Below are 15,273 nucleotides of genomic sequence, written 5' to 3'. Positions count from 1 at the left end.
GGGGCATACCTTGAGGGTAGGAGGGACTTGGGGACTGTAGGGGACATGTGGGGTAGGAGTGCATGGGGAATATGGGGAATGGGCAAAGGGGGGCACAGGGGGCCTTGGGGGCATGTGGAACATAGGGATTTGGGGGGGCAAGGGTGAGATGAGTGTAGGGGGCTCTGGGGGTTATGGAGTGTGCAGAAGGGTGGGGGCTCTGTGAGAGTTTGGGGGACACAGTGGGGTGGAGGGGGTGTGGGAGGACATTGGGGTATGGAGGGAGATGGTGACACGGGCCAGGTGTCAGGGAGAGGGGACAGCAATGAGGGCAGTGACAGGGATGGGAGGTGGAAACAGGGATCTAAAGTGGGGCAGGGACTGGGGCAGGCTGCCGGGGAGAAGGGACAGGGACAGGGATGGGAGGTGGGGACAGGGACAGATGGAGGGCTCAGTGATTGGAAGATGGGGATCAGGAGCAGGATGCCCATGGGGCTGTGTGTGTCCCATGGATATCCCGCAGAGCCCCGTGTGCCCCATGGACACATGGTTGTCCCAGAGAGCTCTGCATGTCCCATGGAACCCTATTCAACCCTATTTGTCCCATGAAGCTGTGGATGTCCCATGGGTGTCCTGTGAAGTTATACATGTCCATGGATAACCCATGGAAACATCCCATGAAACCACGTCCCTGAGGGCTGTGGGTGTCTCACAGAGCCACCTGTGTCCCATCTGTGCATGTCCCAAGGAGCCATTTATGTGCCATGGAGTCATGTGTGTCCCTTGGAATAGGGACCCATAGATGTCCCATGGCGCCATGCATGTTCTGTGACCCATAAATGTCCCCTGGAGCTGCAGATGCCCAGGAAGCCACACATATCCCACAAACCCATAGATGCTCCACAGAGCATTCACACCCCTCTATGTCCCCTCCGTGGGGCAGCTCTGGCAGGAGCCACCCCAGGCGCCATTTTGGTGTTCCCCCCACAAACCCACAGTGTCCCCACACTCCGGGCTGCTCCCGAGCCAGCCGTGCTCCTGGCTGTTGTTTATGGCACAGCCAGACCCGCTGCAATCGGGGTTTCACCGTGTGGTTAAACCGGCTCGGGCTGGGAGGAGGGACGTGCCCACCCTGTGATTACACCCCCGCACTTCAACCTGGATGGGGACACGAGGGACACGGGGACACACCCAGACCCATCCCATGGCACCCTGCAGCCACGGGAACCCGGGTCCCACAGCCCTGAGCCCCGTTCCTGGCGTGGCCCCTGCCAAAAGCAGGTCAGCCTGGGCCCATGCCACAGCTAATCCAGCCAGCAAATCCCCCGGAGGCACATGGGCTGGGCACACGTGGCCACAGCAGGGCCGGGATGGGGCACCCAGGGGTCAGATGGGGCACCCCAGGGTCAGGATGGGGCACCCAGGGGTGAGGATGGGGCACCCAGGGGTCAGATGGGGCACCCAGGGGTCAGGATATGGTACCCAGGGGTCAGGATGGGGCACCCAGGAGTCAGGATGGGGCAGGTGGGGGTCAGGATGGGGCACCCCATGGTCAGGATGGGGCACCCAGGGTCAGGATGGGGCACCCGAGGGTCAGGATGGGGCACCCCATGGTCAGGATGGGGCACCCAGGGTCAGGATGGGGTACCCCAGGGTCAGGATGGGGCACCCCATGGTCAGGATGGGGCAGGTGGGGGTCAGGATGGGGCACCCCATGGTCAGGATGGGGCACCCAGGGTCAGGATGGGGCACCCAGGGTCAGGATGTGGCACTGGAGGCTGCCGGGTGCCCCCCAGGCTGGGGGTTCTGGGGGATGTCCGGTGCAGGGGGCTGTTGTGTTTTGGGCACTCGGGTGTTGGTGTGTGTCCATGTCACCCAGGGGTGCCCGCGTCCCTGCCTGTGCCATGGCTGTCGCTGCCCATGTCCCTGTTCCCCCAGAGCACACGTGTCCCTGTGTCCCCATGTGTCCCTGTATCCACGCATGGGCATGTGGATATCTGTGTCCCCGTGCCTGTTCCTGTCCCTGTCACTCTCCTGGTGCCAGTTGGTTTCCTGGTCCCTGAGTCCATCCCTGTCCCTGTCCTGCTGCTGCCGCCTGTTCCCGTTCCCATCCCAGTGCTCGTCCTTGTCTTGCTCCCACTCCCAGTCCCTGCTCCTGTTTCCCATCCTCCTCCTGGTCCCTCTCATTGTTCCCATCCCAGTCCTGGTCCTGGCCTTTTCCCTGTGCTGATCCAACTTCCTGTTGTTCTTCCAGTGCCTCTCCTTGTTCCTGTTTTCCAGCTGGTTCCTGTTTCTGTTCCCATCCTGGTCTCATCCTTGTCCTTATCCCTGCCCCTTCCCTGTCCCAGTGCTGGTTCCCATCCCAGTCTCACCCCTTTTCTGTGTTTAGATCTCAATCCTGGTCCCAATTCCCTGTCCCTGTCCCTCTCCTGGTCCCTGTCCTCTTCCTGGTTCCCATCCTGGTCTCTGTCCCCATCACCTTTTTTGTCCCTGCTCTGCCAAGTGTCCAGCTTGGGCATAGTCCTTGTCACGGTCTCAGTCTTGGTCCCTGCTCCCTGTCACTGCACCTCTCCTGCTCTCTGTCCTCATCCTGGTCTGCATCCCCAGCCCCATCTCCATCCCCCCAGACCCTATCCCTGTCCTGATTTCCACCCTGATCCATGTGTCTGTCCTTATCCCGGCCCTTGTCCTGGTCCCATCCCAGTCCTGGTCCCTGTCCTTGTCCCAATCACTGTCCCAACCCCTGTCCCTGTCCTTGTCCTTGTCCCTGTCCCAGTCCCCATCCCGATCCCTGTCCCCACCCCAATCCCTGTTCCTGTCCTTGTCCCGATCCCTGTCCTGGTTCCCATCCTGATTCCTGTCCCAGTCCCTGTCCTGATCCCTGTCCTGGTCCTTGTCCTGATCCCTGTCCCGGTCCCCATCCTGATCCCTGTCCCCGTCCTTGTCCTGATCCCTGTCCCTATCCTTGTCCCAATCCCTGTCCCTGTCCCCATCCCAGCCCTTGTCCCAGTCCCTGTCCTGGTCCCGGTCCCCATCCTGATCCTTGTCCTTGTCCCAGTCCCTGTCCTTGTCTTGATTCCTATCCCTGTCCTTGTCCCCATCCCTGCCCTATCCTGATCCCGATCCTGGTCCCGGTCCTGGTCCCCATCCCGATCTCTGTCCTTGTCCTTGTCTCAATCCCTGTCCTTGTCCCAGTCCCTGTCCTTGTCCCAATCGCTGTCCTTGTCCTGATCCCTGTCCTGGTTTCCATCCCGATCTCTGTCCTTGTCCTGATCCCTGTCCTTGTCCTGATCCCTGTCCTGGTTTCCATCCCGATCCCTGTCTTTGTCCCGGTCCCTGTCCCTGTACTTGTCCCGATCCCGATCCTTGTCCCCGTCCTTGTCCCGATCCCTGTCCCGCTCCCGGTCCCGCTCGGGGTTCTCGGGCTCCCCCTGCGGGCGGTGTGTGTCGCGGCGGGTCCTCCCCGCCGGCAGGGGGCGCTGCGGGGCGCGGGGCGCGCAGCCATGGCGGCGGTGCGGGCGGCGCTGCTCGCCCCGCTGCTGGCGCTCGGCCGGGCCGGCTCGGGGCCCGCCACCCCCGCGCGGGTCGAGGTGGCCGTGTCGGGGCCCGGGGCGGCGGGGCCGGACGGGGACGGGGCCGGCGGCGGGGCCGGCAGCGCGGGCGCGGTGCCCGGCGGCTCGTACACGCTGCGCGGGGCCGTGCTGGGAGCGGGGGGCGGCCGGGCCGGGCCGGGCCGGGGCGGCCCGCGGGGGGAGCGGGAGGAGATGGAGATCCGAGGCCGCCTGGTGCTGGTGAGCGCGGGGAGACGGCGAGCGGGGCTGGGGTGCGGCTGGCACCGGCCAGGGACTGGGAGGGGAGAAGTGGGAACCGGAGGGCGCTGAGAGATACTGGGGGGCAGGGGAACGGTGGGGGCTGGGGGCACCGGGAGACACTGAGGGGATTCTGGGTGTGGGGCTGGGGACTTGGGTTCTGGGTGGCGGTGATGAGGGGAAGCTGTGGGTGCTGGGTGCCGGTGATGAGGGGGCAGCGGTGGGTGCTGCGTGGCGGTGATGAGAGGAGGCGGAGGGTGCTGGGTGGCGGTGATGAGGGGAAGCTGTGGGTGCTGGGTGCCGGTGATGAGGGGAAGCGGTGGGTGCTGCGTGGCGGTGATGAGGGGGAGGCGGTGGCAGCTCGGAGACATTGGGAGACCAGGGGGCAGTGGCAGGGCAGCGGTCAGTGGGAGCGAGGGGTCACTCTTGGCTGGTGGGTGCTGGAATGGATCCTCGGGCACTGGGAAAGCAATGAGGCAGAGGAGGAGTGGGAGCTGAAGGGCACTGGGAGGCACTGGGGGGTTGATGGGGACGCCAGGGACACTGGGGACTGACCAGGGCAGGCAGCCACGGCTCGGGTGTGCCAGCAGCAGGGGGGAGGTGCCCGCAGGAGCACAGAGGCACTGCAGGCCAGGCTGTTTTCCCTGTGTTACCCCCCTGCTGTCCCTGTCCCCACACTGTGCCCGGGTCCCCAGGACCCCTGGGGCATGGGGGTGCTTTGGGGGTCCCCTGAGCCTTGGGGTCCATCCCAGCTCTCCCTGTCCTTGCCGTGTCCCCAGGTGGGTGACGTGGAGCCGGAGCTGAGCGCTGCTGATGGCTGGATCGGGGTGGTGCCCGTGGGCACCGAGGAGCCGGCCGAGGGCCCCCGGGGTGCCAAGGAGGAGTCCTTCACCACCGCCGTTGTCACCAAGGTGACCCTCTGTGTGACCCTGTCCCCTGAGGGCTGCCGTGGTGTTTGCAGGTCACAAACCCACAGGGGTGTCACCTGGGCTGTCTCCTGGCCTGATCTGGGGGCTCCTGGTCTGTGCTTGGTGACGGCTTCTGACCCCTCTTGGGTCCCTTGTGACCCTTCACCATGGCAGAGATGTGCTGGGTGCTTCCTGCAGCAGGACAGGAGCTTGTTGGGGACACAGCCCCGCTGTCCCCTGATCGTGTCCCCGCTGTCCCTGCAGATGAAGCGAGCCCTGGTGCTGGGAGCCTCTGCCCTGCTGATCCTGGCGCTGAACCAGAACGCCATCCGTGAGGTAGGGCAGTGCCAGGGCGGGGCCGGGCGGGCTCTGCTGACCGCTGACCGCTGCCTTCCCTCCCGCTGCAGCTGGACGTGTCCCAGCTGCTGGCCAAGCCCGTCATCGTCATCCAGTCCTCCGACAATGTCACCAGGCTGCTGGGAGCGCTGCTGCGGTACGGCCTGGGCTGGAGCCTGCCTGGCCCCTGCCTGCTCCCTGCCTTGTCCTTATCCTTGCTTTGTCCCCCAGCAGGCTGCCCTCCACCCTGGGGCCTCTCACTCAGCCCATCACGTTTGCTGGGGTGCGGTTGAGCCATGCCAAGGCTCCGCTGGGGCTGAGATGTGTTTCTGGGGGAGATCTGGGTCAGATCCAGCCCTTCCCCAGGGCTGGAGCCCTTCCATGGGTCCCCATGTGGTGGCTGGCAAGTGGCCTCAGCCAAGAGCTTTAGGACTCAGTAGAAATTATCCAGATTGGCTGGTTCTTGTCATGGCACCACCATCCCCACAACATCTGTGGGTGTTTGTTCTCACCACCAGCAGCAGTGGGACCCTGTCTGTCCTCCTGACATGTGGGACATTGGAATTGCTGCCACGGTGTCACACGTGGCTGGGGGGAAGAGCCCTGTGCAGGGTCACTGGCCACAGCTGGGGAGGAAGGGTCTTGCTGTCACCTCCCCTGCATGTTCCTCTGGTCCCCCTCGGTCACTGCCCATCCCTGTGGGGAGGGGGTGCTCCCTGGCACGGGGGAGCTGTGCCCAAATCCTGCTGTGTCCATGGAATTGACACTTTGCTCTTTGCTCACAGTGGGCTCCGGGCCACGGCCAAGATCACGTACCAGGCAGTGCTGCTGGAGAACCTGGTATGTTTGTCTGTCCTCCTCTTCCTCATTCTGCCAGTGGGAGAGCAGGGCATGACTGTGCCCAGCCAGACTTCTCCAATCCATGGGGAGCAGCTGCACAGGGAAGGGAAGGGAAGGGAAGGGAAGGGAAGGGAAGGGAAGGGAAGGGAAGGGAAGGGAAGGGAAGGGAAGGGAAGGGAAGGGAAGGGAAGGGAGCCCATGGGAACAGGGCAGCTGGCAGCAGCAGTGTTTCTCCTTCCGGGCTCACACTGCTGGACGCTGCTGTGGCCATCAGCAATGCCGTGTCCTGCCTTGCAGGGAGTCACCCTCACACTCTGGTCCACCTGTGGCCTGTCCCGAGGGGGCCTCTATGGAGAGTGGCAGGGGGTGATCTGCCCTGGGGAGAGCAGCTCGCAGGTCCAGGTATGGAACTGGGGCTCCAGAGGGGCCAGGAATGAGGCAGGGAGTGGGGCTGGGAATAGGGCCGGGAGCCAGGCTGGGAGTGGGGCTGGGAGCAGGGCCAGGAGTGGGGCTGGGAATGGGGCTGGGAGCAGGGCTGGGAGTGGGGCTGGGAGCAGGGCCAGGAGTGGGGCTGGGAGTGGGGCTGGCAATGGGGCTGGGAGCAGGCCCGGGAGCAGGGCTGGGAGCTTTGGCTCCCGTGCCCACAGCGCTGTCCCCACAGAAGTACCTGCAGCAGCTGTGGAACACCATCCTGCTGATCGCCCTGCTGCTCTGCACCGGCGTCATGGTGCAGGCCCAGCGACAGTCGCGGCAGGAGCTGTCGGAGCGGGATGCCGAGGTGGGAATGTGGCAATGTCTGTGCTGTGTGCCGTGCCCGGGGTTTGGGTGGGCTCTGACCCTCAGCTCCCCCTGCAGCTGGACCTGAAGCAGCACATCCGGCGGCGGCTGCTGGCGCTGAAAACGCGGCGCTACCACCCTGGGAAGCCGCCCCGGAGCCGCGCCTGTGAGATCGACAGCTGTGCCGTGTGCCTGGACCAGTTCCACAAGAGCCAGGTGGGACTGGAGCCCACCCTGCGCCGAGCCTTGGTCACTGCTGGGGCTGGGGTGTCCCTGGCAGGGGCTGGGCTGTGTCCCTGGCAGGGTTGGGGTGTCTCTGGCAGGGTCTGGGCTCTATCCCTGGCAGGGTCTGGGCTCTATCCCTGGCAGGGTGTGGGCTCTGTCCCTGGCAAGGGCTGGGCTCTGTCCCTGGCAGGGTGTGGGCTCTATCCCTGGCAGGGGCTGGGCTCTGTCCCTGGCAGGGGCTGGGCTCTGTCCCTGGCAGGGGCTGGGCTGTGTCCCTGGCAGGGTGTGGGCTCTGTCCCTGGCAGGGGCTGGGCTGTGTCCCTGGCAGGGGCAGGGCTGTGTCCCACCACCCAGCTGTGCTCACACGTGCCCTCCCTCCCCTGCTGGCAGTGGCTGCGGGTGCTGCCCTGCTCCCACGAGTTCCACCGGGACTGTGTGGATCCCTGGCTCCTGCTGCAGCAGACCTGCCCTCTCTGCAAGCGCAACATCCTGGGTGAGAACCGCCCTGGCACTCAGCTGAGCCCCCCCGACCCTGGGCACAGCCTGGGGAGCACCTGGAGCCTGCCAGGCTCCCTGTGCCAAGGCTGTCTGTCTGTCCTCCCTTGCAGGGAACTGCTGCACGGACAGCTAGCTGGCCCAAGGACACACTCCAGGGACAGACCCACGGCTGCTGCAGGGACAGGGAGGGGGCAGGGGGTGCCCAGTGAGAGGCACTTGCTGCCACAGCAGGGTTGGTGTGGCTGTGCCCATCACAGTGCCCAGACTTCGGAGAGGGAAGGACTTTGGGCTCTCCTGCTGGGTGTGAGTAGTGGGGTGGGGGGTCCAGATGGGCAGTGTTGGGGAGGGAAGATTTGGGGCACCCATGGGTGTAATGGGGTGGGAGCTGGGGCAGGGAGAGCCCTGGTCCTGCTGTGCTCTTGCCCTGCTCACAGCATTTTTTCTAAGTCTTGGGTTTTTGTCTATTTGCTGGTGGCCGTGGCAGGGTAGGCAGAGCCTGGCTGCAGTGCCAGCCCCTCTGGGAGGTGGGTGACAGCTCTGCCAGGGCTGGGGCTGGCAGGGCTGTGGGTGACTCACGGCCTCACCGTGGGAGGGGAGGGGTTGGATGCTTTATTTATAATAATAACTTATTAGAAAGGATGGCACGAGCCAGCTGCAGAGCCAGCACGGTCACTGGGGACACACCATGGGCCCTGCCTGGGTCCTGCCCCATGGCTGCAACGTGGCACGTGTCCATCCCTATTAAACATGGAGCAAGGGCTGCCTGTGTGGTTTTGTGGGGCTTGCATGGGGCTCATAGTGCTGGGGAAGCAGCTCAGAGGTCAGGGCCAGCCTGTGCCAGTGGCTTGGTGGTTCCCAGCCCCTCGGGGCTCATAGAGGGAGAATTACTTTCCCAGGCTGTGGCTGTATTGGTGGGCTGAGGGTGGTTTGGACTCCTCTCATCCCACGCCAGCTCTGCTTTCCTCTTCCAAGTATGGCCACATCCCAGGCCCCTTTGGGAATGGTTCCTGGCAGGAGCTAGCACAAACTGTGCCCTGGCATCAGCTCAGGGCTCTCCTGGGGACTCCGGCAGCAGCGTAGCCAAGGGTGACTGATCCAGTGCCCAGCAACGTCCCTGGAGCAGCTCCCCCAGGAAGCAGGCAGAGCCCAGCTTTCCCTTCCTGAGGCACCAAGACCCAGTAACGAGGTCCCGTGGGCAGGGCAGGTGCTGCTGGTGGAAGTTTCTGTGTCAGGAAATGCAGAGTGATCCGTGTTTATTTGCGGTGAGCCCCGGTGTGCAGCGAGGGCAGGCTGAGCCCCAGGCGGCGCACTGGGAGCGACAGGCAGGGTTTGGCCTGGGGGGAGGGCTCTGCCCGGAGTTTGTTGGAGTGCTGGCTGCTGGCAGCTCTGTGCCAGCCCTTGTCCATGCATCCTGGCAGCCCCGGGCTGTCCCCGCTGCTCCCGCTGCTGAGCCGCCTGCAGGGGGGAGCAGTTACAGGGGAGGAAGGGCAGGAACCCGCCACAGCCCCTTCCTCTGGCTCCTACTCACCCACTGTCCTGCCTGCTGGCTGCCCTGAGGAGCTGGGACCCCAGCTGGGCCTGTGGGATGAGCTGGGGAAAGGAAGAGAAGGTGAAATTTCCCCCCACCAGCTTCAGCTCCAGTCACAAGATCCAAGGGACCTTGGCCACCACAGCTGGTGGCACAATGGCCACAATGATGGAAAGGAGCTGGAACCAGCCCCGGGCACCTCAGGCAACAGCAGTTAAGCCAGAGAAACCTCCCAGCAGCATAAGGGGCTTGGGCTTGGCCCTCCCAGGGTCCCCAAAGGATGTCTGGGGGCCAGGGATGGTTTTGGGACACCCAGCTCACCTTGAGCACGCCCTGCTCGGCTGCTGCCTTCACCTTGGCCAGCAGAGCCTCCAGCTGCGTGTTCTCCCTCTCCAGCACCTCAATCCTGATCTTGTTGGCCTGGAGCTGATTCTTCATGTCCTCTGTTAAGTTCCCACTGCCTGCAGACAAAATCCAACAGAGCCCAGCCTGCTGCTGCCTGTCTGCTCAGAGGTGTGGGCACCCCTCCTGCCTACCCTGGGCACGGAGCAGTGGCACAGCCTGGGAGGTGGCAGCAGGAACCTCAAGCCTGTGGGCAAGGGAAGCTCTGCCATGTCCTGGCCCTGCTCAATGTCCTGGCCTTGATGTGGGATGCACAGAGGCACATTGGGATGGTCACAGCTTCACACAGGGTCTGAGCCCTTCGTGGGTGTCAGTGGGAGTGTCTGGGGCCAGCAGGATCCCCTGGGAGCTCTGGAGACCCCAAGGCACAAACCCATCTGCTCCCTTACTCTCAAACTGCATCTCAGTGGGCGTGTGGAGATCAGGGAAGAACACCAGGAGCCTTTCCCGCTCCCTCAGCTCCTGTGCCTGCTCCTGCAGCTGGGATGTGTTGGCCTGCAGCTCCAGGATGGATTGCTCCAGGGATTGCTTCTCCTGCTGCAGCGTGTCCAGCAGCTCCTGCATGGCACAGCAGGGAGGAGATGAAGTTTGCAAGAGTGAGGACCCAGCCCCTCATGGAAGGCTCCCACCCTTCCCTGATGACGAGGATGTCCCATGGCAGTTGGAAATGGGCAACGTGCAGGGTTCTAGCTGTGAGATCCCTGTGTGTGCTGGGAGCAGGAGCACCAACCACAAAGTGTGGAGCATGTCCGGGTGTCCAAGAACAGAACACTGCAGATGTGGAAACACCTCAAGATGTCCCTTCCTGCTGCTCTCCTCTGCCCTGACTCAACCAGAGCCTTGTCAGGCACAGGGTGGAGGGAGAGGCCTCTTCCCCAGGGATGTGGCCATGTGGCAATGCCACCCTGGGTCCCAGAGTGCCCCTCCTGGGACAGCTCTGGCTGTGGGTGTGGGCAGGGCAGTGTGTGCCTGTGGCAGCCCTGTGGCACAGGCTTGTGACAGTGTTCACAGGGGTCTGAGGATGAGGGAGGAGATGAGGATCTGATTCCATGTTTCAGAAGGCTTGACTTATTATTTCATGATATATATTACATTAAAAAAATATAACATAACATAATTTATATTATATTATATTATATTATATTATATTATATTATATTATATTATATTATATTATATTATATTATATTATATTATATTATATTATATTATGCATATTATATAATCTATACTAAAAGAATAGAAGAAAGGATTTCATCAGAAGGCTAGCTAAGAATAGAAAAAGAAGGAATGATAAAAAGTTTGTGGCTCGGGCAGAGAGTCTGAGCCAGCTGATTGTGATTGGCCATTAATTACAAACAAGCACATGAGCCCAATCACAGATGCACCTGTTGCATTCCACAGCAGCAGATAACCATTGTTTACATTTTTTTCCTGAGGCCTCTCAGCTTCTCAGGAGGCAAAATCTTAAGGAAAGGATTTTTCAGAAAATACCATGGCTACACAGGCTGTGTCCCACGCCTGGGCACCAGCACTCACCTGCTGTTCCTGGAGCTGTTTCCCACTCTGCTGCTGGCTCTGCTCCAGCTGCTCTGCCAGCCGGGCCTTGTCCTCCTCGGCCTCTCCCAGGCTGGCCTGCATCTCCTCCAGCTCCCTGTCCAGGCTGTCCAGCTGCTGCAGCAGGGTGCTCTGCTTGGCCTGCAGGGACTGTGCTGGGGGTGAGCCCGTGTGGGGCTGTGCCCCCATCCCCACAGCCCTGCCAGGCTCTGCCTGTACCTCCTCGTGCCGGAGCAGGCTCTCCACATGGACCTTCTCCTTCTCCAGCTGCACCCTGCTGGCACTCAGCTCCTGCTCCAGCTGCACCCTGGTGGCACTGAGCTCCTGCTGCAGGCTGTCCCTCTGGCCTGTGAGCACCTGCACCTTCTCCTCCAGCTCCAGCACCTGGCTCTTGGCCACCCTTGTGGTGCTCACCTCCTCCAGCAAGGTGGTCTTGGAGAGCTCTGGGGAGACACAGCCACTATGGCCCAGGCTGGGCAGGGGAGAGAGGCTGGAGGAGCATGGAGGTGATGGGAGGGATGGGTGTGCTCAGCCTGGAGAAGAGAAGGCTCCAGAGAGAATTTAAGAACCCTTTCCAGTGCCTAGAGGGGCTTCAGGAGAGCTGGAGAGGGACTGGGGACAAGGGATGGAGGGACAGGACACAGGGAATGGCTCCCACTGCCAGAGGGCAGGGCTGGATGGGATATTGGGAATTAGGAATTGTTCCCTGGCAGGGTGGGCAGGCCCTGGCACAGGGTGCCCAGAGCAGCTGTGGCTGCCCCTGGATCCCTGGCAGTGCCCAAGGCCAGGCTGGACAGTGGGGCTGGGAGCAGCCTGGGACAGTGGGAGGTGTCCCTGCCAGGGCAGGGGTGGCACTGGATGGGCTTTAACATCCCTGCCCATCCAAACCAGTCCACAATTCTGTGGCTCAGGGGCACCCCATGCCCTGCACAGGCCCTGGCAAAGGGAGGCAGGTCTGACAGGAACCTGTGAGCCCCCCAAACCTCCCCCAGCATCAGCCCCCTCTGGCACTGGGTGATGCTGGGGTGCTGCTGTGAAGGAGGCCCATCCTCTGCCCATCCCCACAGCTCCACAGCCCAGTCTGGGGGTGCTGGGGGCTGCAGGGCTGTGACACACTTGTGAGGCCAGGGGGAGAGGGTGTGTGAGCTCTGGGTGAGCCCTGGGTGAGCCCCTTACCCAGCTCCTGCACAGCCACCTCCTTTGCTGCCAGCTCCTCCTTCAGGGCTGAGAGTTGCTCCTCCAGCAGAGCAGCTTCTAAACCAGCACAAAAACCTTCTCATTAATCAGTTCCTCAAAAACAACCCAACCAAGGGGCAGCAAGCAGCCACACCAAAGAGTTTTCATCCAGTGACAGGACACACACAACCAGCTCCCACTGCCCAGGACTGGGCTCACAGCAGGGAAAATCCCCCAGCACCTACAAGAAGCCCTGCTTATGGTGATGGGGCCAGAATTTGCCCATGGACTCTGTTCTTCTTCTTGCAAATGCCCCTGGGCCTGGGAGGGTGTCAGCCCAGGACAGAGGGGATGCTGGGAACAGCTGGGAACAGCTCTGTACCTCTCCTGAGCTCATCCTTTTCCTCCTCCAGCCTGGCCACAGCCTTGGAGTGCTCCTTTTCCTTGGCTTTCAGGCTCTGCTCAGCTGCCTTCTGCTGCTCTGCTTGGATGTTCTTCTCTGCCTGCAGCTTCCTGGAAAAGTCCTCAACCTGTTTCTGCAGCTTGTCCTTCTGCTTGCCCATCTGCTCCAGCTCAGCCCTCACGGGGTTGAGCTGCTGCAGCAGCCCCTGGAGGTGTTTGTTGATGCGGGACAGGTCCTTGCTCTGCTCCGAGGCCCAGTAGCTCATGTCTGCTGCAGAGAGGTTCCTTCTCCCTGTGCCGTCCTCCAGCACCTCCTGGAACTTGCTGAGAGCTGAAGGGATGTTCTGGCTCTGGCAGATGCTGGTGATGGCTCTGCCCACCTCGTGGAGGCTGGCCTGGGCGCTGGAGCAGCTGTCACAGGAGCCCAGGGGTGACCCCGGGGTCTGTGTGGGGACACTGCGGGTGCTCAGAGCCGGGCTGGGGCCAGCCCTGGGCTGGGCACTGGGATCTGGGCACACAGAACTGGGCTGGGCATCCTCTGAGGCAGTTCCTGAGTCCAGAACTTCTGGCAAGATGCTTTTCAGGTGCTCCTGCTGACATTTCCCAACCTGGGGAGCAGAGGGTGGAGTGGATTGCTGTGTGGGGATCCCCCACCTGCAACCCTTCTCCCGAGGGAGAGAGCACGGAACAAAACCAGAGCCTGGATCAGAGTGGAAATGACCCATAAAAGCCTAAATCAGGTGTGGAGATGGGACAGCAGTGCAGCCAAGGGACAGCAACCACGGGGAAACCTCAGCAGCAAAACCTCCTCCCCAGCTCCCCACCATCCCTTCTGTCCCACCCCTGGATTTGCCCTCCTGGATTGTTGTGAGGCTTTTCCATGAGAAAGATCATTCTGGGGAAAATAAAATGCCAGACAGGTTGTTTTTACCACCACTTATTTCACTGTCTTGAGGCAGCTCAGATCCACAGTGGGACCAGCAGAGCTGCAGCATTTTGGCAGTGGGAGAATATTCATTTCCCAAGCTCTGGAGGCAGCCCAGCTCACTCATCCCGAGGTCCTGGAGCAGGAGGGATGCAGTGGAGGGAAGAGACTCGGGCTGGGAGCGGACAGATGTGTGACACAGGGGCAGCACTCAGAGGCTGCACGCACATCTGGCTCATCTGGCATGGCGAGAAGCACCAGGATCCAAACCCGTGGAGGGGAGGGGAGTGACTCAGCTCATGGGAAGTCCCCAGAAGTCCCACCCAGATGTCCCACCTGGTCGCGGAGCTGCTGGCAGAGGGCGCCGAGTTTCAGCATGGAGCTCCAGAAGGTCCTGGCCGTGAGCCCCGCGGACATGCCGGGTCCCGGGCCCCGCGGCGCCGGCACCGCCCGCCCGCTCAGCAGCGCCTCGGTGTAGCCCGTGAAGCTCTGCAGCAGCAGCAGCAGCCTGGGAAAAGGGGAAACACGGTGGGAATGCCGGCTGGGACCCCTCCCGTCACCCAGACAGAGTGATGGTCCCTGCGTCCCTCCCAGCTCAGGGTTTATGGAGTCTTTGGGATGCTTTGTTCCCCATTGTTGAAGATTGCAACGCAAGATGTTTTCCATTCCCATCTGTATGGCAGATTACCTTTGTCAAGTGGGCAGTTTGCCTTATCTCTCTCTGAGTGACCACATTCACACCTCCCTGGGAGGGGACATTGCTGATAACAGCTATTGAATGTCCCTTCATGGCTGGTAAGAACTACAGCATCCCATTGGGAGATGTGAGCCCAGAGGGAGGAGCCAAGCATTCCTACCCAGATATAATCCAGAGGTTCTGAGACACCAGCACGGCTTCTGCACTGGATTCCCCAGAGGAACAGCAGCTGCCTCTCCTTCCACTGGATCTTCAGAGGAAGAATACATCCTTCTCTACAGGATCCCTGCTCCAGCAGAACCACCCCTGACACTGCAGGAGGGCTGAGCCACAATTCCAATGGCACTGCCACCAACACCCTGACCCACAGGGTGTCAGGTTGGGTTCTGACTCTGTCACTGTTGTTCTACTGTACTGCATTGTTTATTTTATCCTTTTCTTTTTTCCTTCCCTATTAAAGAACTGTTATTTCCTGCTCCCATATTTTTGCCTGAGAGCCCCTTAAAATTCATAGCAATTCAGAGGGGTGGGGAGGGTTTACATTCTCCATTTCAGGAGAGGCTCCTGCCTTCCTTAGCAGACTCCTGGCTTTCCAAACCAAGACACCCATGTATTTCCATTGTGCCAGCACCAGGGCCTCATGCCCTGCTGAGCTTTAAAACTCAACTCCTTTCCCTGCTTAGAGCTCCCAGCACAAAGAAGCAGAGCCAGAGGTGGAGCAGATGGGACAGGCTGGTTAAACTGCCTCCCAAAACCTTGGAAACACTGGGACACAGCTGCATCGACAGCCCGGGGAGGCCAAAGCCCCTTTACAGTCTGAAATAAATACAGCTCTGGTTTGAAAGATGAGCCATTCCCACTGAGCTGTTGGGCCTAAAGTCAGGATTTGCAGCAGCAGGATGCAGGAGGGTGCCATTGGTGCTCCTGGAACTGCCCAGGTGTGGATCACTGTGTGGAGCAGCCACTTCTGAGAGGCTGTGATTAAGCTCCCCCCAAAGATTTGGGGTACCTGTGCTGCTGTAAATCCTGACTTTAGGCCCAACAGCTCAGTGGGAATGGCTCATCTTTCAAACCAGAGCTGTATTTATTTCAGACTGTAAAGGGGCTTTGGCCTCCCCGGGCTGTCGATGCAGCTGTGTCCCAGTGTTTCCAAGGTTTTGGGAGGCAGTTTAACCAGCCTGTCCCATCTGCTCCACCTCTGGCTCTGCTTCTTT

The 15,273-nt window shown here is 61.3% G+C and overlaps 2 protein-coding genes across 2 annotated transcripts; one reads left to right on the top strand and one right to left on the bottom strand.

Moving 5' to 3' along the window:
• The first annotated feature begins 3,482 nt into the window (after positions 1-3,482).
• On the top strand, positions 3,483-7,672 carry RNF215 (ring finger protein 215). The gene is made up of 10 exons (XM_059485310.1): positions 3,483-3,770; positions 4,568-4,699; positions 4,961-5,032; positions 5,104-5,189; positions 5,818-5,872; positions 6,170-6,274; positions 6,534-6,650; positions 6,728-6,865; positions 7,265-7,367; positions 7,483-7,672. Exons 1-10 carry the CDS (start codon positions 3,483-3,485, stop codon positions 7,503-7,505), a joined length of 1,119 nt encoding a protein of 372 aa, XP_059341293.1. The 3' UTR covers positions 7,506-7,672.
• Positions 7,673-8,608: 936 nt separating this feature from the next.
• Positions 8,609-13,331, bottom strand: LOC132081493 (coiled-coil domain-containing protein 157-like). Its single transcript, XM_059485264.1, is given in 9 exon segments — positions 8,609-8,827; positions 8,901-8,962; positions 9,222-9,361; positions 9,692-9,860; positions 10,842-11,009; positions 11,079-11,302; positions 12,036-12,113; positions 12,418-13,259; positions 13,261-13,331. Coding segments are annotated over 9 exon segments (1,956 nt in total). The 3' UTR covers positions 8,609-8,625.
• Between the last annotated feature and the right edge of the window lie 1,942 nt (positions 13,332-15,273).

Source organism: Ammospiza nelsoni, chromosome 18 (genome assembly GCF_027579445.1).
Source record: "Ammospiza nelsoni isolate bAmmNel1 chromosome 18, bAmmNel1.pri, whole genome shotgun sequence".
Lineage (NCBI taxonomy): Eukaryota > Metazoa > Chordata > Aves > Passeriformes > Passerellidae > Ammospiza > Ammospiza nelsoni.
The sequence above is the reverse complement of the archived record's forward strand: the minus strand, read 5'-3'. Positions and strand labels throughout refer to the sequence as shown.